General features: G+C 41.9%; 1 protein-coding gene across 4 annotated transcripts in view; it reads left to right on the top strand.

Annotated features, from left to right (window-relative positions):
• The window catches only part of FGGY (FGGY carbohydrate kinase domain containing), a 358,793-nt gene that overhangs the window by 246,587 nt on the left and 91,412 nt on the right, over positions 1 to 20,794 (top strand). For all 4 annotated transcript variants that reach the window (XM_080921783.1, XM_080921785.1, XM_080921784.1 and 1 more), the window contains 2 exons: positions 5,144 to 5,205; positions 13,731 to 13,878. In XM_080921783.1, coding sequence (XP_080777909.1) covers positions 5,144 to 5,205; positions 13,731 to 13,878 — 210 coding nt within the window. The remainder of the gene's footprint in view (positions 1 to 5,143; positions 5,206 to 13,730; positions 13,879 to 20,794) is intronic.

The following is a 20,794-nucleotide window of genomic DNA, read 5'->3' as shown; positions in this document are numbered from 1 at the left end:
CTTTTAAAATGACAAACAGCACAAAATAACCATATATCAGAAGTTAAACTGAACCAATTAACAACTAAAAATACATAAATCTCCAGCTTGCTGGTGAAGGAACTACTTTTGTTTACATCAGAATTTGTCTACTTCCTAATGAAAATTGTTCTATGTAATTTGTGAAAAACAAAACATAGTTATCATTATCTTTCAGCAATGTTCATATTTTCCCAAAGACTATCATGTGGAATCCATGGTTCCTCCCAGCAGCAAGGTTTCTTTAAATCCCCCGTCTTCAGAATTTTATGAATGAATGAACTGTTTACATCATTTCCCCTCCCTTCCCCTCCCCTCCGTCCACAATTTTCATTCCTCCTTCCCAAAGAATTTAATGATTTATTCTTCTATAACTACTGCTGTCATACACACACACACACACACACACACACACACAGACACACACCATTCTACCCAATTAGAATTGCTTGAGTATACATGTGATCAGTCTGATCAATTATAATTGGCTAACCTGCCCCTGGAGAAAATTGATTTTGTTTTTCCCTCTGTCATCAATTTTGGGTCTGGGTAAAGCCAAGGTGTTGCAGTAAATATTAAAAAATAAAAATGATATATCTCTTTATTGGCCCCAAGGTCTCACTCCTCTGGCCCAATTTTAATAGGGAGCCACCTGCACCTCTGTTGCTCGTTCTGAGCACTGCCATGGTCTCTCTTCGTCTGCAGAACTCCCTTCCCTTGCCAGTTTTACTCTGCCTGTTACTGCCGTCTTCCCGGGGTGTTTATTTACCTCCAAACACAACACAAACACAACTCTAATGCCAGATAGCTTTCATGCAGGTTTATATGTTCAATTCTCAATTTACAATCCCTCTACACAACAAGATTACATCAAATGGACAAATATAAAAACTGCACTTCTATATGTGACATTAGACCTATAAAATCCTTATATGTTCATAGCTATTTAACACCAGTTAAGCCCACCTGGAACTAATTGATCCTTCAGAATCTCCATCTTGGAGCTTCCTTGCTCCTCCCTCATCCTCTGACATCTGATCCTCTCTGTCCACCTCCCTCACCCTGGCCAGTCACTGCCTCTCCTTTACTTTATTAATCAAAATGGGAAGGTTAAGATGAAGTCACCTCATGAGTATGTGACTAGGCAGCCCTTCTTGGGGAAGTGGAATTAACATTAAAATATGAACAGCTTCAGGGCAATATACACCAAGGTTTTTTCTTTTTGTTTTTGTTTGTTTGTTTGTTTGTTTGTTTGTTTGTTTTTCCCTTCTTGATAAGGAGTCAAGAGAAGTAAAGAGCTAACACAAAATTGAAAACAAAATATTGATGGCATGGTCATACATATCTGTAATCACAGCACTTGCAAAGGTAAAACAGAAATATCATGAGATTAGGTCTATCATGAACTGTATAATGAGACTCTACCTCAAAAAATATAAACAAAAACAAGGGTGTGGTAGGGAGCTCAGTGCATGGAAAAGGCCTTGGGTTCATTCTTCAGTACCACACAGTATATTGGGATTGTAAAAACTTATGATGCAGATTAATAATACAAATTACAAGAAAATAGTTGTGAAAATGATAAATCACTCCCTGAGTCTAATAATGCTTTTACTTTTCCCACAAGAAAATGTCATAGATATTCTCAGAAGTAATACTAAGAACTATGTTTAATAGGAAGGAAGTAAAACAGTTTTTTCTTGATTAAATAAACACAGATCCAAAAATGCCAGGTTTCCATTTTCAGTGTGTTGTTCTTGCCTGTGAATTCTTTGTTAATAGTACTAATGCTTCAATGTCGGCCTTCCTTTTGTGATTTTGGGTGTTTGGCCACTGGTCATGTTACCATGATAAATGTTTTCTAGAGATAATTAGAGATGGGGATTATTTTCTTCAAAAGCAGACTTTAAGACAGTCTGAAACTCCAGTTTCAGGATTCCTTGCATTTTATGGTTTCTATCTGCCACATCAAATGTCAAAATGCAAATGCCTCATGGGCTAAAAGGTAATATCAATGATTAACTTATCCTAGAGGCAAAGGAATAGTTCTGATTCCGCAGGGACATTTCTTTTGCCCTTAACATACACTCAGATTCACCCTCTTGGCAGAGGTGGACACAGGGAAGAGACTCTTGACAATAAGTAAGTTATGCGTTCTACAGTGATATGAATTGATAAGGTGTCTGATGTTGGTATTGGAGGAACAAGAGGGCAGAGCTATGTGGAGAGTTGCTATTCCTATGAATTGGCTGACTCTCACCAGGGGAAGAGGGGGAGATTCTAGTGTTTTACATGTCATTCTCAAAGCCAAAATGTGGACTTTATAGGAATGCTCCCATTTAAAAATATTGCTCCATTTTTTTCAAAGCATAATGCATGTCAAGTAATGTCTGTCTATGAGCCAGATGCCACCATGTGTCATGATCTCTGCATTACACTGTATACCACAGCTATTTCCCCAGATTCTAACTATATAAGGGACTAATACCAGCGTGTCTGCTGCAAGATGGCTTTCCTGTCTTAACTGCATCTGGAAACCAACTGGAAGAAGACCTGAGCTCCCCTACTCTATCTATTCTTGTCTTCCTCCCCATCCTTTCAGGACATAGCCTTCTAACATTCCTCAGCTATTTCTCTTAGAGCAAAAACCTAAGGAGATGGCAGCAGAGTATGACCCAGGGATAAACTGTAATAAACTGTATGGGGCAAGTGCTTGGCAAAGACAGTCTATGTGTGCTATTCATATCTATGTGTGCTAAATATAACATTAAGAATATAACATTAAGTTGTAATGTTGACCCTATGAGGAAAGTCTTCTGGAGTGTTGGAGTGAGTGCTCAGTACATTGGCACATAGGTTACCGTTTTTTTGTTGTTGTTGTTGTTTCCAAATATGTTCTTCCCTGAAATGTTTTCAAGGCCTGTTGTCCTTTCCTGCTATCCTTATTAATCCAACTTTATGCCATTTCCCCCTAATTTAACATATACACATCCTGTGGCCAGATGTACCTAGAACAAAGAGATTGAAATACCAAGCAGTGGTGAGCCACGCCAAGAAGAAATACACAGCACTGTGTGGATGTATGCTCTCAACCCCGTGGCTCGTTCATGCCATGCTGCTTTAATATTTATGTGCTGTGTGGGCTACCCACTGCTTTCCTTGTTACATCCTTATGTCTTTCCATCTCTATGCCTCTTTAGTGATTACCAAAAGACTGGTTCCCTACTTTATGCTAATGAACTTTTGTGAATGTTGTGTATACATTTCACTGTCCTCAGAATCTAAGCACATTTCCTAGTATATTTAGCATTCAATTAACATTAAGTAACAACATCCATAAAAGTACCTTAACATCTTACTGGAAGTTCATTTAAATATTCGATTTGTGACTCCAGTGTGGCTTCCACAAAATTAGCATCAAATGTAAAGAGTTGGCTTATCTTTACATCTCCTATTATCCTGTAAGAAAACAAACAAGATTGGCTTCTCGTAGGGTGTGGATAGGAAACAGATGGTTAAAAATGGGGTTGGGAACAGGATTGAAAAAAGAGAATACCTCTGGATAAATGTTTTTGTCTGACTCACAGAACCATGGGGGCCCTCATAGCCTTATAAGATGTTTAGAAGAAACAATATTATCTGATAGATACGTAGAAAATGCCTTTCTATAGCTGCCCAAAATTGGACCTAGAGGAAATGTAGACTGCAAGACTCCATGACTTTTTAAAATAACCAATGGCTTTGGTATGTTGAAGAATTTCTGTAAAATTGCTCCTGATAGACTGAACTAACTTTCATTCAACCTACAAGTTTATTAGGCCATACAGCATAGCAGTTACTAATAGAATTTTAGCTGTTAGAGACCACAGTCTGAGTCCAAGATGTGGCCCTGTGACCCAAGACGAGTTAGTTTCCTAATTTCAGTTTGTAAGCCCCAGTTTTTTCATGTATTTAATGGAGCTCAGCATTTTCCTCAGAGCTCTGTAATGTAATAATGCATGTATAATTTTTTGGTCAGTTTGATGGAGGTAAATGAGTTAAAGATGTAGTGATATGAAGTTACTGTTATTCCAGCACTCAACCTTTTCTTCCTGGGAATACTGTTTAAAATAGAGCTGATTATGAAGAAGAATATTGGGGTGCAGAGCTGCTTAGTGATTCTTTCAAAAACACAAAAACGGTTAGGAGCAGAATCAAAACCTGGCCTGTGTCTCCAAAAATGTTGCTCCCTTTGTTCACAGCCCTGGTTCTTAAGAAAAACACTCAGGCAGTTTCTATGGGGCCAAAAGGGTTCAAGACTGAATGAAAATAAGTCCTTGCAAATGGTTTTTGTAGACTTCAGGAGACTGGAGTAAACATTCAGAAATATACAGATTAGTGAGCAGGCAGAGAAAAGTGTTGAGAAGCATTGCTGTTCCCAGGCATATTACATGCTGTACTTAGAGCCACCAGGGGGATTAGGAATTCAATCCTAGACATAGTAATCCAGATAAGATCTGAACAATCCAGACATTCCTGCCCTAGCAGAGTGTCCCTGCTTTCCCCTGTAACAACTTTGCAGTTTGGGGTTAGGGTGGAGTCTCTTGGCACCTCATCTGTGCAGTGCTGGGACTTGGTCATCACCATGTCATCTCACTCTCTCCCTGTTTAAAGACTGCGTTAGGAAGGCACAGTTAGTTCTAGGCTGCTTAGAGGTGGCAGGGCAGCCTAAATTAGGAAGGAGAGACCACGTAACCCAGAGACGGTTAGTTTGTTCCACGAACAAGTCTCTTGCCCACTTAACTGACCTATTCTTTCTCAAGCTGTTTTCTAGGGCAGGGTCTACCTACTACGACCAGCTTAGCATTAAAAGTCCCATCTGCTGCTACTCATCCTTCTAAATTTTGTATAAGAATTCCAAGGCTCCTACACTAAAGAAGCTACATTTTTAAAATAATTGATATATTTGTACTTGTATTTATGTCTTTTTGTTGTTGTTGTTGTTTTGTACTTAGATTCTTTATGGACAAAGGATTTAATAAAGCATGTGTGTCTGTCTGTCTGTCTGTCTGTGTCTGTGTGACTGTGTATATACCTTCAGGATAAAGACGTTTCGAAATTGATCCACCTCTTTTGTGTTATTTAGATAGACCATATGGTGCAGGGCCATCCTGCCTTTCCTGAACTACAAGCCAAGGCCACAGCCAGGTAAGTCCTCTAACTTATGAGTGGCATTCATTTTCAGAAATCATATGATTTTCAGAGCTTATGAACAATGCAAATGTTTGGCAGTGCTTAAGATAATCACCCAGATGGTTTTGAAAATACATTTGTTAAGTTTGTTTTAGAATGATTTAAGAAAAATCAGAGAAACTACTCCCACACAGAGATTGCATGGATGAGCAATCCTGATGGAGATTACTCTGTCTGGATTTTTGAAGTCATAAATTCTTGGTTGTACAGCCCAGCTTGACTCCTTTGTAGATGTGTGGTTTTGCACAGGTTACTCAAGCTCCTAATTCCTCTGTGGAAAAATAAGAATAATAAGTACTTCTGAGATATATGAGGTAAAGTTGAGTGCAGGGGAGTACAAGAAAATCAGCGTGTGCCAACCAACTCATTTGTGCCAAAGAACTATAGAAAAATTGAGTTAGAAAACACAAACAAGATTGGCTACTCATAGAGTGTAGATAGAAACAGATGGTGAAAAATGGGGGGAACAGGATGGAAAAAGAGAACACCTCTTGATAACTGTTTCTGTATCACTCTTTCTCACAGAAATATGGGAAGGCCTCATAGCCTCATAATGTGTTTAGAAGAAAGAATGTTAGATAGGTAGACAATTGATAGTTGCTTGATCAGATAGATTACATAGACAAATTATATGTATACACACACACACACACACACACACACACATATATATATATATATATAATAGATAGATAGATAGATGATAGACAGTTGATAGATACAGGCTATATAGATGATTGATTAGATAGATAGATAGATAGATAGATAGATAGATAGATAAATAGACAGACAGACAGACAGACATAGATAATGACAGACAGACAGACAGCAGGATGTGTACATGTGATAGAATGGACAAAATGAAATATAAATAATAAAACCATTCCATCTGTATCACAAAGGAGTAGCTCAGCTATAACAATAAAATGCCATACATGTCGCACTAGAATAATGTGCTTCTAGGGTATAAAATAGGAGTTGTATACCAAACCCTTACCCTAGGAACCATTGAGATGTCATGACTACTAAGAAGGCTTATATTGTGTACTCTCAGCAACTGGAACTTTCATTGGCTTAGTGAAGCGGTAGTGTATTAATCTGTGATAAACTTTCTGGTGGGTATGCATGCCTCCCAAATATTTTGGAATTACAAATGCAAAACCCAGAAAGCCTTATTTTTAATATGCCCTAACATTGCAGTGGCTGGGCCACTCTCTAACCTCATGTGGCTAAGACACACTCCCCTCCAATATTCCTGAGTTAATACTTAATCTATATTTCATCTTGGCTGTCCTGGATCATGCTGGGCAGCCCTCCTGAGGCTGCTTTCTCCCTGCATTGTCATGATTGTTACTCTGTCTTCTGCAGCTCTCCTGTCTGATCTTCCTGCTTCCCAAGCATGATAGTATTCTTTCTTTCTCTCCTATGCTTCTTGCTCAGGAATCCTAAAAGCCCAACCTCTGTCTCCCTACCCAGCTATTGGCCTCTGATAACTTTATTTCCCAATCAGAGCCAATTGAAGGCAGGAACCCTCAGTGCAGATAAGCAGGTTCCTGAGTGATTTCAGGAATCGAATTAATACAGATAGCAGTAGAACCAATCCACAACAGCCTTGATACAGTATAATCTGGACAAGAATTCCAACCTTCAAATCAACAGTGAACCTTTGGGATTGTGTACCAGGTTTTGTTGGTGATATACCTGATGTGCATGATTTTTCTATAACTATAGGTCATAACTTTCATCACATCATTAAAGGACTTCAATAGTCAACTACCTCCTCAGGGTGGGGGGGTGGACAGGGACAGGGACAGGGAGCTCTGAGTTCAGATCTAGATTCAAATCCCAACTATGCATAGTGTGCATTATGGTGGGACAGGATTGGGGATCAGCCTCAGACTCTGAGAACTTCTTTTGACTTTAGGGATTTGGTATACATGGCAAAGGCTTTGTTGCTTCTTTGTTTTGTTTTTGAGACAGGGTTCTCTTTGTAACTGCTTTGGCTGTCCTGGAACTCTTGCTGTAGACCAGGCTGGTCTCAAACTTACAGAAATTTACCTGCCTCTGCCTCCCAAGTACTGAGATTAAAGGCACGAGCCACCACCTCCTGGAAGCAAGCATTTTGAAACTAAATTTTGACAATGACAACTATCCCTTTTACTCACTGATGAAAAGAGAAAGAAGTCGGTGGCTGTCATTCCCAGATTCCAGTCTTCAGGAGCCTTCCTGCTTTCTCATGACTGTAAGAATGCTGGGCCTAGGATCAGACAGTCACTCATTCCTATGCCAATTCTGGCACCAACATCTTCCCATGACTTCACTGTGACCTCACAAAGCCACAACAGTGCTGACCTGTTTAATTTACATACAGGTGTTGTAATATTGATGCATACCTCAGGAATATCAATATGTGAATATTTAATGCTCAATAGAAACAGAATAACTGGACCTTGCAATGAAAAATAGCTTCTAGAACATTCTTCTTCAGAAGACCCGTATTTCCATTTATGGTGTAATTAGAAAAGGGGGGAAATGTGATGGGCATGCAGACTCAGAGCCTGAGCATCAGTGAGCCATCTAGAAGCAGTGATTGCTAGAATTCAGCCTAGAGTCAGGCCTGGACTCCAATCCTGAGGACCTCCTGTCACCACTTCCCTGTTCTTGGGATACTCATGGTCTTCATTTAGTCATTTTCTTCTCCTTTGCCTGTTCTAGTTTGAACATTACCACATTCAACTCCATGACAGGCTTAATGCTGATGTTTTTCAGTGACTGGCACTTCAGGAACCACTCGGGTCTCCCTTTGTCATGCCTGTTCCTAGCATTCCAAGATGGGCTTTTTTTTTTAATTCCAGCAAAATTAGTACCCATCGGAGACAGTTCTCTAGCAGTCTTTTCTTGCTTCGCCATCAGTGTCAGAGTAATCCTAACTATGCTCTTGATTGACTTCACCTCTTCTGTATTTTGATGACTCTCATACATATTCACTGAGTAAAATTAGTTTTCGTCTACCTTCCTCTTGCTTTCATCTTATCATGCCAGATCTATTTGGTACAATATTCTCATACCTTGGGTCTTAGAATGAAATGCACAGAACTCAGTTAAAATAAAGTTGTCTTTTCACAAAGGAAGAAAATCCACAGGCCTCCTTGCTGTGACTTGGGATCTTTTGAAGACACCAAAACAGATTACCTCCCCTCATAGCTTAGCCTAAGCAAATCCTATTTGAAATTCTAGGAACAAGTATACATAAACAAATATAAGATAAACGGATTCTCTTGATCTGCCATAATCCTTTTAGTCCCCATCTCTGATTACAAGTGTCTTGAGAGCTTATAAATTAAGTAAACAAGCTGGATGTGCTCTTACATGTACCTGGCAACCATCTTTCTTAATGTGGGGCAGATACCCAGGTCCCAGGTGTCTCACCTCCTGACAGAGATTGCTTACCTCTGCCTGCACTTTCAGATCTTCTCTTCATCTTCATTCCTGTAGAAGCTAAACTAAAAAAAGTCTGAGAATCAAGTCCTGGTGATAGCACACCTTTTAGTAGATTATCTTGGCCTGATATATCAAGGTTGGCACTTGAGCCAAGGTTCAAACTGTCTTATATTGTGAACATGTATGATAGATGAGAGAAGAAACAAAAACTTTATTTTATAGAAATTATATATATATATATATATATATATATATATATATATATATATATATGAATGTGCATTTACATGTAGTATAACGCACATATAGTCTGAAATTGATAAATTCTGAATTAAAAATGTGATACGTTAGGAAATGTAATACAAAGGCTACTAGGACAACAGGAGATACTGTCCTTGCATTGGGGTCTTAAAGGAAGGAACAGAAAAAAGCCATGATGCTGGAAAAGGGCTCTTCCAAATGGGAGGACCAGCAAGTCTCTAGGTCGTGTGTGGCAGCCAGCTTGCTGGGCACAGAAAACATTGTGAAAGTCGCTGCAGCTGGATGAAAATGATGGGGGCTCTCAGCTTTCCCTCTGTTTTCACATATCTCATTTAGGCAACTCGGGTTTTTTGTTGTTTCGTCACTTTTTTTATCACATGGGTCTCTCGAGCCCATAATGCCACTGAGAATCAATCTCTTCAAGTTCACCGTTACTCTGGTGCAGCACTTCTAGATATAGTTCAAACATCCCTGAGGATACTGAGATTATCCCCACTGCTCTCACACAGAGCAGCATTGGAGAAGGCAGCGTGGGAGTCGGGCTGAGCTCAGCACAGGGAGCTATGGCAGTATGAGCAACAACAGGGAGCTCGGTGCAGAAAGGGCTTGGAGACGATAGCAACAGTGATGCTGAAACGGTTACCATGGGTCAGGGGGATGAAAATATGTATTTGGACCATATCAGCACTAGATGATACCTGGAGTAGTAAAAGAGAAGCTGTGCTATAAATGAGTAAATAGAGAGAGAAGGCACCAAAGGTAGGTTAGTGGAGGAACTTACATTCTTAAGGGATTAGCAGAAAGGAGGCTGAACTGGAGAAGGATTAGAAAAACTAAAAATAACAGAGTACTCTGGGGGACCTCAGGAAGAGAACAGATGATGAAGATGAGGTGACATGATATAAAGTGAGTGTCAGTCAAACAGGAAGAGCCGGTGCTGGAGAAGGAACTAGAGACTGAGAGCAGGGTGGCCTCTCTCCATGATTTCCTTGTGGTGGTGGTGGCGATGGTGATGGTGGTGGTGGTGGTGGTGGTGGCGATGGTGATGGTGGTGGTGGTGGTGGTGGCGATGGTGATGGTGCTGGTGGTAAGGGGGGGCGATGGTAATGGTGCTGGTGGTGGTGGTGGCGATGGTGATGGTGCTGGTGGTGGTGGTTTGGGAGTGATGGTGGTGGTGGTGGTGGGGGGTGATGGTGCTGGTGGTGGTGGGGGGGGTGATGGTGCTGGTGGTGGTGGTGGGGCGATGGTGATGGTGCTGGTGGTGGTGGTGGGGCGATGGTGATGGTGCTGGTGGTGGTGGTGGCAATGGTGATGGTACTGGTGGTGGTGGGGGATGGTGGGGTGCTGGTGGTAGTGGTGGCGATGGTGGGGTGCTGGTGGTGGTGGTGGCGATGATGATGGTACTGGTGGTGGTGGGGGATGGTGGGGTGCTGGTGGTGGGGGGCGATGGTGATGGTGCTGGTGGTGGGGGGCGATGGTGATGGTGCTGGTGGTGGGGGGGCGATGGTGGGGTGCTGGTGGTGGTGGGGGATGGTGATGGTGCTGGTGGTGGTGGGGCGATGGTGATGGTGCTGGTGGTGGTGGGGCGATGGTGATGGTGCTGGTGGTGGTGGTGTCAATGATGATGGTGCTGGTGGTGGTGGGGGATGGTAGGGTGCTGGTGGTGGTGGTGGAGATGATGATGGTGCTGGTGGTGGTGGGGGATGGTGGGGTGCTGGTGGTGGTGGCGGCAATGGTGATGGTGCTGGTGGTGGTGGGGGATGGTGGGGTGCTGGTGGTGGTGGCGGTGATGGTGATGGTGCTGGTGGTGGTGGGGGATGGTGGGTGCTGGTGGTGGGGGGGCGATGGTGATGGTGCTGGTATAGTTGTTGTAGTTGCTGTGATTGCCACAACATGTGTTCTAATTTGGGGCTTCTGAATATGGTCATCATAAACAAAATAAGAAGGCACCAAAGGCTTGTCTCTGGAAGAACTTGTGTAGTTTGAGGACTAGCAGAAGGACTGATCTGGAGAGGGGTTAAACAGTCTAAGCAATAGTGTTTTGGTGCTGGAAGGAAGAAAGCAAATGAGAAAGGGAGCCAGTGAACCTGAAGAATGAATTGCTTTGAAATGATTAAGGACAATATCTGCAATTAAGATTATAAGCAATACAACCTGAAATAAGATCTTGTAATGACAAAAGAGACACACTACTTACTGCTCTGTCATTTCATAGGGTATAGGCTCTGCGTGGCATCTTCCTAGCCCTGAGTAAGGTACAGACTATGGAATCCCATTGCAAGAGTAGCCTGAACTCGGCGAGTTTTAGTGTTCCTGCTCACCAATGAATTTGCTTTCTGGTTGTTGATACTCTATGTTCTGTGTCACCCCCAGTGGGGCTGCCTCAGACAGGATATATGAGCCTGGCATTCATGTTTGGAGGGAGAACAATCCAATTGGGATCCTGGTTACTATGCTTGCAAGAGAGCGGACTGCCATTTGAAAAAGAATTGATAAGACATACAAAATGAAACAAAGTCAGAACCAAAAGCAGCATCATGCAAGGGTAAAATTATGTGAATGATATGTGCATTAGTTATTTTAATGTCTTCCAAGTGCACTTCATTTTGAATGATATACTCAGATAGCACACATGGAAAGATATAATTGAAAAAGCATGTAGGGGAAGGACTGAATTCAAAGAATAAACACACAGCTGCAAGGAGGTTAGGAGTCAGAGGGGTAAGCATATGCCCTATCCCCTAGGGATCTCATTTGTGTATGAGTGGCCATATATATGGAGACTAAATAAATCTCACTGTTTGCAAAGACCCTTAGTAAATGGGACAATGAGGAATCAATAGTAATTAGGCATATAGATTCTATTGACCCAGATGTCCGAAGCCAAACCCCGACTCTGAGATTCCTTGAAAGGCAAATGTGAAGATTGATGGGCATTCACTCCTTTAAAGAAAACATTAGACTCTAGGAGCACTGACGCCCTCCTAAGGGGAGAGTGATTAGAAATAGTGCAGACTCTTGGCTTCTGATGAGAAAGGTTGTTCTTGAGGTTTCTGTTATAAATGTGGTTCCTGTTGGGCCAGGCCAGTGAGAGCTGGGAGAAAGAATGCCAGGATGTGATCATATGTGGATGTTCCATCTTTCCCTTCTGTGGATGTCGCAGAGGGCCCTTTCCTAAAACTGAACTGAAATCAGTGAAAAAGAATATTCTACAATGTGGGAGTGGGGGTCGTATGGACTTTTCCCTATAGTATTTCTTCTGTAAAGGATCTTAGTGATGCATCCTTCCTGGACCACAGTGAAAGCTTGGTGCATGCTCCAGGAATGGCAGGAGCTACCAAAATCATGACTGAACTTTTCCCCAGTACTATTGTATTTCCCCTGCTAGAGATGAAGGCATAGATTGCAAATGCTAATAAAGTTTGCAGCAAAGAGCTCACTGGGTAGCACTCCCTTGGTTTTGCTGATGTTACAAAAAGACATTTGTCAATTTGTAACTCATGTGTGCAAACATCAAGTTGTTTTGTATTTCTCCATATTTTGCACTAAAATTCCATATAAAGTTCTTACTTACTAAAAGAATTTCACTGGACCTGGGTTTATAGTTCAGTGATTAAGCCTGGCATTCTCAAAACACTGGGTTTGATTTCCAGCACACACACGCACACACAATTTTCACTGATAGAGAAGAAGAGTTTGAAACTTTTTTATGGAAACGTGGTATCTATGGGGTCACTCCTGGCATTGAAAAATTTGAACTAGAAGTCACTTCTCCTAAAGCGTTTTAAAAATGCAAATCACAAATATTGACCCAAGTACTCTAGATTCTAGATGCTAATCTCTTGTGGGCATTCCCCATGCTTTATGTCTATGATGTTTTCTGGTTTATCTTTGGGATCATTGGTTGAGAACTTTGGAAGTCACATTTTCCAGACATTCCCCAGATACTGAACTGTAGTCTTGTGTCATGCAGTAAGGCTTAACCCAGTGATGTAACTATTGTTACACTACACTGCGAACAGGAAAATAAGAGTTTAGCCAAGACAGATGATAGTACGTGAAACTAGCACTGTCTTCACACCCAAGCTCATCATTTTTGACCTGAATAATGTTAGTGGCTAAGGGGGTCTTCCCAATTCCATCATTTACACCTCAATCAACTAAAACTTGAAATGGAAAAACCTACACAACAGAATTTCAAAGTCATGGTTCTGAATCACATGTCTATTTCTTGATCCTTACTGTGTGCATGACATTCATGGATCCAGGAGCATATATTTATCTCTGTTTGTCATTTCATCATTTTTACAATTAGGGAGACAGATTTAAACAAATCCTTTGCGTATGTACCATATTGCACTACAGTTTACAGAATGCTGGATGTTTGCACTCATGGTCTTTGATCTTCATAATAACCCTATGAGGGAAGTTGGACAGAGACTATGGGATGTTTCTACAGATGCGAAGAGGATAGTTCCAGAGCTGGGAATAACTGTCTCACGCTCAGCTCACACTCCTACCAGAAGTGAGGTCAGTGTCTGACCAGCTCTCCTAACTCCAAGCCTTTCAGTGGGGCATGCTGCCCTGATATGGCGAGGGCAGTGTGGTGTGAGAGTGCAGAGCCTAGTTCCATACAAAAGTATCTGCTTTGCTGAAGCTTTTGAGAGCCCTGTTCACTTTCCTGGGTCTGATATGGAAGTGCAAATGGTTTTTTTCTGCAGAATAATTTGCTTTTCAACCCTCTCCCCTTTTAAAATCAAAATCTACTTCTCTTCCAGATGCCAGAGTATATATGCATATTTGAACAGTCACCTGGATCTGATTAAGAAGGCTCAGCCTGTGGGCTTCCTCACTGTTGATTTACATGTTTGGCCAGATTTCCATGGCAACCGCTCTCCCTTAGCAGATCTGACTCTGAAGGGCATGGTAAGTAAAAGCATGGGAGCTGAAGGCCAGCCAAGGGATTGCAAAGTTTGGAAGACACAAAGTGTGAAGAAAGGAAAAGAGGGAACAACTAAGTAAAAGTGGCCATGAAGAGCTATGGTTAGCCATTGTTTCCAAGCCAACTCAGAGTGCCTTCGAAACAGTCCTTCCTGTACTTAACTACTGCTGCATCGTTTTGCCCTGCTGTGGCTGAAAGTCCTGCCTACGTCATTTTTACATTTACATCGATCTGTAGTCATGTTTTCCATCTCTGTCTCCAGGCCGCCCCATGCCTCTATGGTAAACATTACCACCCAACATTGGCCAGCCTGTGAGCCACAGCTGTTTGGAGCCCAGGGCAAATTTTTAGAATTTTAGATTTAATTTCAACTAAAAATATAATTAATCACTAATATTGGGGGATCAAGTCAACTTTTTAATTTTCATTTTTTATTAATCATTTTATTCATTTACATTTCAAATAATATCCCCCCCCTCTGGGCTACCTCTCCACAAACTTCCCCATCCCACCCCCTGCCCCCTCCCCCCTTCTCCTTTGCCTCCACCTACACACCCACTTCCGCCTCACCCTTCTAACATCCCCCTACATTGGAGCATCGAGTCTCCCTCTACTCCCATCGGTATCAGACAAGGCCATCCTCTGTCACATATGTATCTGGAGCCATAGATCCCTCCATGTGTGCTCTTTGCACCTAATACTCTTCATGGCTACTTTCAGTACAGAGATTGGGAGCCCTCGGGGGGGCTTCTAAGCCAGGTAAGATCTGTAGCTGTGAGGAGGCTGGCTACTGAGAACATTTAGAGCCAGGCTTAGAGATGAAGAAAACAATTGAAATCTAGTGAGGAAGAGAACTTCCGATTCTAAGGACTGAGGTAGGAAGCTATAAATCCGAGTCCAGGAAGGGGAGTTTAAGGATCGTCAAAACGGGAAGTGAGAGTGTAGGCTGTGAGCAAATGCCACTAACATTCAGGAGTGACATTGACCTTGAGCAGGCCTACTGGCTTCAGGAATTGAAGGTTTGTGGGTAGGGTCATTAAGATTGTTTTAAATAGTCTTATGATGCCTCCACAAGGTTCAGAACCTCATTTTTATTATACAGTTGACCACATAATCAACTTCTGTTCATAAAGCAAGAGCCTGGAAAAACAAGGAAACTGGACAGGTCAAGAGTGTGCTTGTCTGGAACCCATGAGGCATGTCTATGAGATGTGAGCTGGGCCTCTGAATTCCAGTGTGGAAGCAGTGGAGACCTATCAAAAGTAAACACAGCTACACCTTTTGCTTTCTGATAATTAACACATGCAAATTGTTGGATAGGAAGGGATACAACTTATACAAGCAAAAGAAAGTTATGACAGTCTTAATAAGAAGGACAAATGGCTGAAACCAAATACAGTTAAAGATGCTCAAGATGTGGTTTTACCAGTTCCTGGGATGGCCCCAAAGCAGAGCGAGGTCATGTGGTCAAATGATCATGGCTCTGAAGTGGCTGACTGGTGACCTGCCCTAACCACCACCTCAACACTTGGCATGCCAGGCTGTCAGATACCATGATACTGGTGATTTATTTCATCTGTTTCTTAAACTCAAGCCTGGCATCCAAAGACCTAAGATTTCCCAGCATTAGGATATTATAACCCCCTTAGTCAGATGCAGAGTATTTCTAGGAGTTGATGGAGTACCATTGCTTTAAATCAGTAAACATATGTTCAGCACAGAGGTCTTCTAGGGAAACAGAGGTCTGGTTATGTCCATAAATCCTGTTGCGCTTGCTCTGTACAGGAGTTTTACTGTCTCTTGTTGTTTGATGTTTCTGAACAGCACTTTCCCTCTATAACAGTCCTGGTTGGGCTTAGTGTGTGTCAGATGTTATTACATGAGGTTGCATAACAACAGTACAGGGATAAAAGGAGACCCAGACAAGATGGAAGAAAGGCAGTTCTGACTAAAGGCCCAACATGAACTGAAGAGAGAGCTCCAGTTCGGGTTTGAATAGCATCAGAACAAACCTGCCTTCTGAAATTTTTCTGTAACTGCGCTCAATCCTTCTGCCTGAATGTGCACTGTGTTTTTTTTAACTCATATACTAGACAGAGTCTACATTACTACTGCATGCTTTATTCTTTTGCTAGTCCTAAATCTCAGGCATTCACTCCCAAAGCATTTACTGTCCATACTCATTGCCATGAAATAACAAAACAGAACCTTAAGGACTTGAGTTGAAATGAACAGCATTTGCATATTTAAAAAAAACAAAAACAGAGGCAGATGCTGACAGCCAACCATTGAACTGAGAATGGGGGTCCCAAATGGAGGAGCTGAAGGGGTTTGCAACTCCATAAGAAAAAGAATGTCAACCATGGACTCATGGCTTCAGCTGCATGTGTAGCAGAGGACGGCCTTGTTGGGAAGAGAATGGGAAGAGAAGCCCTTGGTCCTGCCAAGGTTCCATGGGGATGACAGGGCAGGGAGGCTGGAGGAGGTGGGGGGACACCCTCCTAGAAGCAGGGGGAGGAGGATGTGTTAGGAGGTTTATGGAAGGGAAACTGGGAAAGGCGATAGTATTTGAAATGTAAATAAAATATATCCAGTAAAAGACAAATGGGGGGGAAAGCTATATGTGACCATAAGCAAGGAGACTGCAGACCCAGAACTATAGGGTAGAGTAACTTAGCCCGAGGCTCAGGGAGACTCTGCCTCAAAGGATAGGCGAGGAGAGGCATCAGGACACTTGAGGTTGATGTCTCTTTTTGATGTCTGCATGCACCTACCAACACTGGTACCCATATACCATGCACACTCTCACACAACTGTAATTAATTAGTGAGTGCCCAGCGCTGCTACCCTTACAAACTGTACAATAATTCCTGTATCTATGGAGCAACTTTTAAGGGGGTAGGGAGAAGCACTGGGGAACATGCAAACAGCAACTGGTATTGTCAGGACAACACTATTGGAATCAGAACCACAGGGAGTTTGTTCTTTGTGTTCCAGATAAATACTGAGTATGTACTTAATGGTAACCTATGGGCACATGGAGATATAAAAAGGCCCTTTATCATTCCAGAAAAAAAATCACAGATGAACAGTTCGCCTAGTAGAAAACTATCCTGTGGTTTCTGGTTCTGACTATATAGATGACAAGTATTTAGTACTACTGCTAATGTCCAAATTAATTAAAATGTGCTGTGATTTTAGTGTACTTAACAATGTGCTTGTTGTAATCGGTAGCAGGTGTAAGAGTGACCAGATAGCATCTCTAACCTCTGGACACTGCTGATGCTGAGCAAAACAGAATGAACAGGCCATGAGCAGATGCCTGTCAGTGCCTCTTTTCTTCCTTTGAAGAGCTGTGGTAATTTTGTGGATTTGGAGGAAGGGTTAGCCTCACCTGTGTGCCAGGCTGTGGTGATCTACCTCAGCCCTACAAAGCAAAGCAGAGTCTCAGTATTCCACTAACCTGAGTCTGAGCAAAAGGAGGAAGACGTGAATCCACACATGCTGATAATGAGGCCGAGGGTACATTCTGGTAAATTCATACATAAAGCTCCCTAAAAGCAGTCCCACAGGAAAAACACGGCATACTAGCAACAGGAAATGACACTTTGAACATGCAGCAAAGGCCTCATCAATGTTAGCTACTACTTGGTGTAAACAATATTAACCTGTTTTCATTTTTTTTGTTTTTGTTTTTGCATGTCCATGAACTAGAGCCAACAATTAGAGGAAGGATGAGGAAAGGGTCTAGTGAGATGGTTCTCTGAGTAGAACTTCCCGAATTCAGCCTGATGACTGAATTCAACCCCCTGGACTCACACAATGGAAGGAGAAAATTGAGTCCTTTATTTTGCCTCTGACCTCCATATTCATGTAAATGTGTGTGTTAGTGTGTATGTTGTGTATTTGTATATACACATATGACTTATTCTCAAATATAAAGACTATATATGTGTATATATGTGTGTGTGTGTGTGTGTGTGTGTGTGTGTGTGTGTGTGTGTGTATACATACTCTGCTAAACTGGCATGTGTCTTTAAATAGGAAGAGGCAAATCCATATACACAATTAATGAGGCTGAAAGTCCACTCTGGGAAATTCATACATACTCATCAGAAATATTGCATCTATTTATATTTAAGAATCAGTTTGTATAAATGGACATCTAAATGAAAGAAAGGGAGAATGACCATGGTTACAAGTCTACTAAAACTGTAATAATGCAGCTACAACTTACATCAAAAGCAACAGAGGCTGAAGAAAACCACAGCTGCTATAGACTTAGTGTTTGGGGGGGGGTGTTAAACTTCTGTATTAGAAAAACACACTGTGAGTGGCCTATTTATTTGTTGGTCATTCAACTGCATCAAGGGAGTCCTTACGGTCAGTTAGTTATTCCAGGGTTTCTTTGGCAAGTGAGAAGGAACAGTGGGCTTCTCCAGGTCAGAGAGTTAAGAAAGACTAACATGCTCATGGAGGGTAAATTCTACTGACTCAATGTCTGTTTGTTTCTGATTCATGGCCCCCCATACGATGACATATGCATAATGCTGGGATTTACAAAATGGGCTGAGAACTAGAAAAAGGGAGTCCACGTTGGTGCATTAGGTTTGAGCATCCTCAGCCTAGTTCTTGCTGTGCCACCATTGTCACCAACCTGTCAGCCATCCTGCATTTCCGCTCTGAGCATAGTCTTTGGGTTGAGCTCTGAGCCTGCCTTTCCTTTGTAATGTGGAGCCTTCCTTCCTTCTCAGCCTCGCTGTTCCGGTTACAGACTTACTTGCCATTCTTGGCTGTGTTTCTCCTCAACTTCAGTGCCTATGTTCATAAGAGCAGGACGCGACCCAGACATCCCCTCGTGATCTGAAACATAATTTTATTTGCCTTCTGGCAACACTTATCTCTTTGCCATGGGGTCAGCTGTTTCCTCCTCCCGCTGATGGCCTGCCCAGCTGAAAAATAGGTGCTGGAGGCCGGGGGTGGAGTGGAGATATATCGGGCTGAGTAGAGACCCTTTTCTCTTTTTACTTAGTAGATAAAATGGAGACAAGTTAGAGCTGTCTTTATCATTATCTAAAAGAAACAGAACCTTGGTTAATTATAGTCTGTGTGAGAATATTAGTGATTCTCTGGTTTCCTATAAAGTAAAAGGAAGCCTTGCTTGTAGCTGATCATCATGGTCTCTACCCATAATCCCAGAGCTAGGAAGGCAGAGTCAGGAGAATCTGGAATACAAGGACATCTTCAGTTTTTCAGAGAATCCACTGCCATCCCCAAAGAAGAGAGGGAGGGGAGAAGAGGAGAGGAAAAGGAAAAGAAAAGCAATTCTTGCTTTAAAAGTAAAGAAATGGGTTGAACACATGCATACCAGGATAGATGTAGCTAAACATCATAAAGAATGGTTTCATCTTGTGGGGGTGGTTTTGTTAATTTTTTTTTTGTGTGGTTGTTTTGATTCTGATTGGAAGTTTGAGTGGTTCTTTATTGCTGGGAAGATATACAGTGTGAATATTTTGAAATTGCTCTGGTATTTGCAACTTAGCTTGCAAGGACATTAGCATGTGACACCTTCAGGTTCATGGTTTGCCGTCGGTCAGTTCAGAATGAAGCTGGAGTGGCCCAGGCATTTTTCCAAGGTCACTGTCAAATGAGAAATGCTTGCCCAACAGCAGGCACATAGTGGGTTTGCAAGTAGTGACTCTGAATCTATAGTGTCTCTTTAATGGCCCCTATGTGGATTCCATATGGAACTGTTGAGTCTTCAACAGCCACTGTATATCTGCACCTGGACTGGCTGGGGCTAACGAATGCTGAGGTGAGCATCCAGAGGACCAGCTGGAGAAGTTGCTAATGCTTCCGTGTGTCACACGGTACGCAATCCTATGCTCTTCCTATGGACATAGACATGGGTGTTCTCTACCCTTAGATCTTAGACCAACGGTTTTCTCATCAACCACGGAAAATGTAATCTGGACCTATACAATGGCTAGTGCAGTAGTTATTCTGGAAGTTTCTTCCTCCCTGTCTGTGACTAGAATTTAGTTTCTTGTTGTTATAACCTCGGTTTAGATGGTGCTAATTTAAGGTATTTGCTTAAGTTATTTTCCTAAAATGCTCGTTCAGAGAGGAAAATGGACTCAGAGACTTATCAGGCGTGAGTACACAGCAGGGGTCACGTTGGCTGTACTCTTTCCTGTTTCAGATTGGACTGTTACACAACCCTGAGCAGGAAATTACAGTCTAATTCTCTAATGAACTGCATGGTGTCATCAACCATCCCCTGTTCATACTGTGGGAAGCCGAGTGAGTTGTTTGCAGTCAGGAAAGAAGCCTAGACACGGGTCCTTGTCCCAGACACTTAGATGTGTATGCGTTGTCAAGAGCTGAGAATGTGCACGAACTCAGGAAAAGCCAGTGGATGACTGGAAGCTCCTGAGGTAATCACAGCATGTAACAGACTCCTGTTAAGGAACAGCCTTAAACATGCCTTAACTTGCTATTTTTTTATAATTTTTGAAGACGGCTTTACTCAGATATTTATACAAATTATTCTTATTTATAAAAAATTTAAATCCGTGACAAATATTAATCCTCACTATTACTTAACTGGATTTCAGATAATCGGTTGCTTACTAAAGTGATTGATTGACTGATTTACAATAGGGCCCACACTATTACTTGGATTTCAGATAATCGGTTGCTTACTAAAGTGATTAATCGACTGATTTACAATAGGGCCCATTTCTTAGGGGCCTCCTGTTCAGGCTCTGTAGTTGGTGTTGTGTTTGTAGCCTTATCCGTCTTCACAATATTTCTTTGAGATAATAGTGATTAATTAAATGAGGATTGAGCAATGTAAGCAGTTTGTCCACTGGAGAAAATAGTACAGTTCAGATTAGG

This window comes from Micromys minutus (genome assembly GCF_963924665.1).
Source record: "Micromys minutus genome assembly, chromosome: 9".
Classification (NCBI taxonomy): Eukaryota; Metazoa; Chordata; class Mammalia; order Rodentia; family Muridae; genus Micromys; species Micromys minutus.
The sequence above is the reverse complement of the archived record's forward strand: the minus strand, read 5'-3'. Positions and strand labels throughout refer to the sequence as shown.